At 38.7% G+C, this 6775-nt stretch overlaps 1 protein-coding gene across 1 annotated transcript; it reads right to left on the bottom strand.

The window, feature by feature from the left end:
- Positions 1-291: 291 nt before the first annotated feature.
- RWDD4 (RWD domain containing 4) lies at positions 292-6622 on the bottom strand. Its single transcript, XM_084286073.1, has 7 exons — positions 6552-6622; positions 6296-6376; positions 4513-4622; positions 4258-4402; positions 3331-3445; positions 2298-2347; positions 292-2134 (listed from the first exon to the last, which is right to left on the bottom strand). Exons 1-7 carry the CDS (start codon positions 6573-6575, stop codon positions 2060-2062), a joined length of 600 nt encoding a protein of 199 aa, XP_084142199.1. The 5' UTR covers positions 6576-6622; the 3' UTR covers positions 292-2059.
- Positions 6623-6775: the final 153 nt, after the last annotated feature.

Raw genomic sequence — 6775 nt, 5'->3', positions numbered from 1 at the left:
CAACGTTCGTTTCACTACGTGCTGTGCATAGCTCACGCAGCAGATTGCACTCTTTCAAAGAGGCACTGGACTTGGTGTGATGGCTGTTTTCCCGTGTTTCTTAGTGGGATGATTATTCTCTTATTAGTAACAAACACAGCTACCCTGAAGAACACAAACATATACTGTAAGAAGGAAAATTATCTGTCAATTGTTAGGAACACTTTCTTGGTAAGAGAAAATCCTTTGCAAGTTCAAATGCAGCCTCAGAAGTACAATAAGTACAACAGGAAAAAACAAACACATACCACAGCAGATAAATAGGTATTTATTAAAGTTCATCTCAAATCAAACAAAAATAATAAAGGACATTAAGGCATCTTGTATTCAATAACCATTCATATGGTAAAGATGACATCTCTTTCTGATACGAGAGCAGACTAGGAAAAAAACGTTTTCCCAACACATTTGTCAGAGTGCTGACTTGACCCACTGTTTTACCATTCCGCCAGCAAACCTCTCCAAAGAATAATCATTTCTCCAACAAAAGAGCTACAAAACCCCAACACTCACTGAGACACACACAAGATAGCACTCTTCCCTCCCCTAAGACACACGAACTTCTATAAGGATGCACACTGGAGAAAAGACACACAGATACATGCTGTAGAGGATAAAACATTCATGTTGTAACCACTCGCTTTTGAGTGGACTTGTCTTTGCTTTCAATAGTATTTGCTATTTTAGCCAATAACTACTGAAAACAGAACTGCAAATTCTAGTCAGTATTATGATGCAACAATTTTTATGTTCGCCTTCTACATTTGTGTTAGATAAACAAATAACAAAGGTTTTTCTTTCCATGGAATAATTTATTTTGACGAATTATGCTGTCAAGCAACTAATCACTGTTATAGTGCTTTTTTCTTCCATTGGAATAAGAACATCAGGAAATGTTTACAGTATCACTGGGTTCACTATAACAGGATTCTACTACAAAGTAAAATATAAATTATTAAACACTGCACTATTCACTTCGGCACATTCATTCTCTATATCCTTTGTCACATTTTTACCTTCGTTTAAGGCAAGTTTTGTTTCCAAAGAAGACCACAGTCTCTAGATAAACTTATATGACTAAGTTTACGAGTTAGGAAATTGAGCTTTATAAAATATTTACTTCAACAAATAAGAAAGTTATTAAGAGAAAGATGGTGACCCAAAATTGCACTGTATTAAAAGGTGGAGTCCTTGTACCAAAGTCCTTTATTCATCATCTTTAGAACCAGTTTTGCTTAACTATAAAAGAGACACAAAAAGAAAGTGTTCAAAGTTTAGACTGCCATTCCATTTATTAGGAAATAAGAACAACATTTCCACCTTACATAGACCACATGGATTTTTAATTAATAATACAGACTGATTGTGCTACTGTATCAAGAGATTGAAATGCATTGAGTTATTTCTTAAGCTTAAGCACTAAATAAGCTTATTTCCTGAACCTGAAACTATCTTCATGCATTTTGCAAATTACTTCCAAAAAATACAAAATGAAGTGCTGCAATTGATTTAAAACAAATAAAAACAAAACTAACACACACCAAAACAAACAAACAAAAAACCTAAACCACAACAAAAACTTCAGGGCACTCTATTTGCTTTGAAGACTCATCTCCTCTCCAAAATAAAACAGATGCAGTAACCTAAAAATGTATCTCCACACATCTCCAGAAGAGATTCCATACGGTAATTTGCACAATACAAAAGCAAACATTAACTTTTTTTTTAAATCAAAGTTTCTAATTACTAAATGTAGTGCACCTATCGAGAAATGTATCTGGAATCCAAAACACCCACTACAAATAGCCTCTTCGGACTTGGGAGAACTCTACCTAAAACCACCATCCTCATTTGCTCAATGTTATTTAACAACTGGAAGTGGTGTTAGGCCTTTATGCTGACAATTAATTATAACTGTATGAAATAAAATCATTTGTTAATAAAATTGTCAAGCAGCTACACTGGTTTCCAATAAGCAAGGAAAACCAATATAGAGCATGAGAAATACATGAATTAGAACCTAAAACGGGCAGTAGTTGTTACTGTTTCTGTAAATCTTTTTAATATTAAAAGATAACTTGAAAATACTTACATGCTGGATGTACATAGAAACAAATCAGACACCACAGTCAAACCCCAAAGTTAGGAAGAAAAGCAAGAAAAAAAATCAGGTAAGTTTTCTTCAGATATAAGTACACATTATTTTAATGCACATAGACAGTATTTTCATAATACTGCATATCATAAAGTCACATTACCTTAATTACATCCACCCAGTTCCATCCTCGAGGAAGCTCCCCTTTGTGATCTGCAGAACAAGGTGGTTTTATTTTCAATACACAAGCTACAGATAACCTTTATCTTTCTTTAAAATCAACACAAAATTCTCAAGAGACAGAAGTCTTAATTCCACCATTACAAAGCCATGAAGACAAAAAAAACAACACGTTAATGTCTTGAACATATCTTGTTCTTCAAAGTCATTCTGTTTAAATAAAAATGACTCAAGACAGTCCACCTGATTTATAAGGCAACTCTAAAACGAGCTGGGTTAACTACCAGTGATACATTCTGAAAAAGAACAAAATTTTACAAAGATTTTCCTTCACAAAGATTTTCCCTAATAAGGTCAATATTAAAAATGCCAGTTATGCATTCAGATTAGATAAATGATACACAGAAATGACTATCATGGGGTATAATTTATTGCTGCAATAATATAATATTATCCCAATCATTATTAACAATTATGTTTGAACACATAAAAGTCGTCAGCAGGACTTGTCAAAATACTGAATATTTTTCTGTCAAAAATGCCATGTTTCACTGAAATCGGGTAGTGTCTACAAAAACACCTCCATTTTGAAGATACAAGCTAAAGATTTCATTTTGAGTTACAAAGCAAATGGTTACATTTAGAAATTACTTTTTTATAACGTGAGTTATTTATCTGGACCCATCAACAAAATATACGCCTTTCGTTGAAAGGGAATTTTTAGATGTCCCAAAAAGTATGTTTGAGAATTTCACTTCTGTCACAAATTGAAATAAAAAATAAAATTAATCAACACATCTTCAAGTCCCTACTGTCTAGGAAGTTGCTTCAGCCAGAACAAACATCTTGGGCAAAATTAATTAATCTAAACCAAACAAAACAAAACAGAGACCACGGATTTAAAGCAGTTAATCCTACATGCAAATAAATAGTGATTCTGACTCAATGAAGATGCCACTGCTATAAAATTTGGAGTCTCATATTGCTCAAGCAAAACAATACTATAGCAGACGAACCTGTTTTGTCAGCTAGCTTTCGTTTCTGGGTTTTGGATAACTGCTCCTTTTTGTCCTTTTTCTTACTTGCTGGCCCATCGGGAGTTCCAATCGCAATACTATTGCTTACAGAAGTCTGAGAAGGATGAAAATTGTTGTTAGTATTTTGTATGTTAGTTCACCTATCGTACTTCAGAAGCCAGTAATAATACAGAGTACGAACACAGATTGCTCTGTGTGTGATTACTGAATCTGACATAGTAAAATGTCTTGACTGTCAAAAAAGCAGCAATGCCATCAGCTGTCAGCAGCTTTTAATCAACACACAATCATGACAATCAGAACCACATGGAGGAGACTGGAATTATTTCCTTTCACAGCTGCAAGGGGCACTTCTTACACTTTGTAAATTTGATCATGAAGTTTGATCTGAATGAACTCAGATTTCCAAAATAGGAAAACCATTCCTTCTTCCTCAAAGCAAGTCTGCAGCACAATGGCAAATAATATCCTTACACATCAGGAAGCAATATGAGAAGGAAAACATAGAAGCCTAAAATAGACTCAGCCTGACTCACTGAAGACCCTAGAGGTGCATTTATGCAATCCACGACTTCCCAGGAAGCTTTCAATAATTTGCCCCCAGGCAGACACCTTTCATCTGCTCTCTGTAGTTTTGCTTCTGCTCCATGCCTCCATTTTTATGTCACTTTGTAAGACAGAACTACAGCTCATAACATTGGCAGTGACAGCAAAATAACAATTAAGCATAACAATTACGACCACTGAGCACTGGGGCACCGTACCACACTACATGCCACTGTTTGTACCTAACACATTTGTACCCAATGTACTAACACCTTAAAGATAGAGCAATGAAGCATTCAGAGTTGGAATAACCATTTTTGCGGTTTTAAAAGGAAGAGATTAAAATCTAAACTTACTCACCACAGTGTTAACAGGCTGATTTTCCATGAACAGCTCTTTATTATCTTTGGCATATTCAAAAAGCGTGTAGGTCATAGCAGTTCCAAGATTAGCTTCAACTTCTACCATCAATTTATCCAATATGCTTTGTTTAATAGCTGAAGATCTGAAAGAAATCATAAAACTCAATGATGATCTAGACAGAAGAAGAAAAGCTTGTCAACCAAAAAGCCCTCACATAAAAGACTACGGAGTGAAGCTGTCACAAGGACTTACATTGTGTTGTTGAAAAAAGCATCCATAGATAAAATCGGTGCTGTTTGTGGATATGTTTCTGGCCAAGAAACTTCTATTAGAAAGGCTTTTGGATCTCCATTTTCACCTATCTGAAGGAAAAAAGAAAAAAAAAATCAGTAATCAACAGTTTCCAGTCACTCATTAAAGACTGTAACGCCAATACATAATCAAATTATTTAAGGTAACAACTCTTTTCATAAAGTTACCAGTCAGAAAATAAAACTTTTATCCAGAAAAAGTATTAAATTTATGATTTGAACATTCATCTCTAACCTACAGTTTCTACCCTAGGAAAAGCAAATTAACTCTCTCTCTCTCTATATATATATATATATACACACATATATGTATTTTAAAGTTATTTCAGTTGCATGTCTGTGCCAGCAGAATGACCTAGATTGACATTTAGCAGCACCTGTTTTAGAGGTGAAATAAATAAAACTTTAAGTCAGGCATCTGCAATATTTATCAAGACATCACCTACATTGTTTCTATCCAGGTCCCAGTGGTATCAAGAAGAAAACTGGTAGTGTGGTTTACAGTTCTCCCTTTCTCAGGAAAAGCACTGTCTGCACACTGAGCAAATCCATGCAGAAAGCTGCATGTCCATGCTCCTCCTGTCAACACAACCTAAAAACAGAGTAGCCTTACTTCAAATGATGTTACTACATTTTCCCAGTGTTTGAAAAAGTCTTTCTTTCATCTCATTTTCTTAGCACACTGATTACAAAACATCTTTATGTGTGAGACGTGCCTGAGACAGATAAGGCTCAGAAAAATGGCATATTAATTCTTTGACCTTGTCATGCATTTACTTGCACTACGCCTTTTCATAAAACAAGTTTTCTTTCACAGGAATGTGTTATTGCCTTCATCTGACACTAAGCTTTATGGTATTTCAATTGAGTTCTTCTAATTTTTGACAGTTTTTTAAAAATTACAAAGAACTAAATCTATCAAAACGTAGAACAATATCCTCTGGACTTGCAGGCAGGTCACAATCACTCTTCTGAGAAAATTAAGTTTACTTAGACCAGTCCTATCAGTGAAGGAACGCTGCACTTACACAAAACAGGATTCAAGTGATATTTATTAAATCAACCTAGCTTGCTACAGTTACCAATGTCGTTCTGAAGTTACTTGAGAGCTGCAAAAAGGTGACTTTAGATGCTTTCTCCCTGTTACAGTGGGGAACACAAATGCACAGCGTTTTCAGGAGTCTCTGTAAGGCTCCATGGCCGCACAAAGACCTGCCTCTGCCCTGCCCAGAACAACTTCCAGGTCTTCAAATTTGAATAAAGTTGAGTATATAATTTGAGTATATAATAACAACAGAAACTGTTTTAGAATAGTCTTTCAGAGATTAGTTTATACTCATAGGACAATTTATATGGACTTGAGTTTTGAACTCCAGGGGCATCCAGGAGTAAATATTTGATCAACAGAACACCTGATCAACACAATGCCAGGGCTTTTCCTTACAGCTCATTCTACATTTCCTCGAAATTAAGTGCAATTATTTTCAAGCGTCTATTTTGGTATCTAGCACCTTTTTTTTAGAGAAAACTGCCAGTAGCTGCGAGAGGGGCGGTGCAGACAGGCTGCTGGGAGGAGGCTCCTCACCCGGCGGGCAGGCTGCCCGGGGAAGCAGTCAGGGCTCGGAGCCTGTCGGGGTTCAAGGAGCGGCAGGACAGCGCTCCCACACACAGGGGCTGATTTTTGGGGCCCGGGGATGGACTGGACGAACCTCGCGCCGCCTTACCCGGTACTGGAAGGACACGGGGCTGAGCTCCCTGAAGCAGCCGTCGCCTTCGTAGATGGAGCGCAGCGCCTCCAGCTCCATCTGCGGGGCGGGCAGAGCACGGCGTTACCCACCAGCACACCCCCAAACCCCTTCCTCTTCGTCCTCCTCCTCCTCCCCACACCCGCCTCAGGGTGACCGCAGGGCCGGGGGTGCCCCGTCCCTAAGATGGCGGCCGGGGACACGCAGCCCCCCCCCCCTCCCCCCATCCCCTCACCTCCTGGTCCTCGTTGGCCGCCATGGCGCGCGCCACGCGCGCTCCCCCCCCTCCTCCTCCTCCTCCCTCCCGCCCACCCGCCCCCGCCTCAGCCGGGCTGCCGCGCACGCGCCGCCCGCCCCCCTATGACTCGAGGGGCGGGACGAGTCGAAGAGACTCTGATTGGCCTGCCGGGCAGCAGCGTGGCCGCCGATTGGCTCCTCCCGCTGCCCGTCAGGGGGAGG

Source organism: Netta rufina (assembly GCF_964035555.1).
Source record: "Netta rufina genome assembly, chromosome: 4".
NCBI lineage: Eukaryota > Metazoa > Chordata > Aves > Anseriformes > Anatidae > Netta > Netta rufina.
Note: the sequence above shows the minus strand (reverse complement) of the source record. Positions and strands in the feature narration are given on the sequence as shown.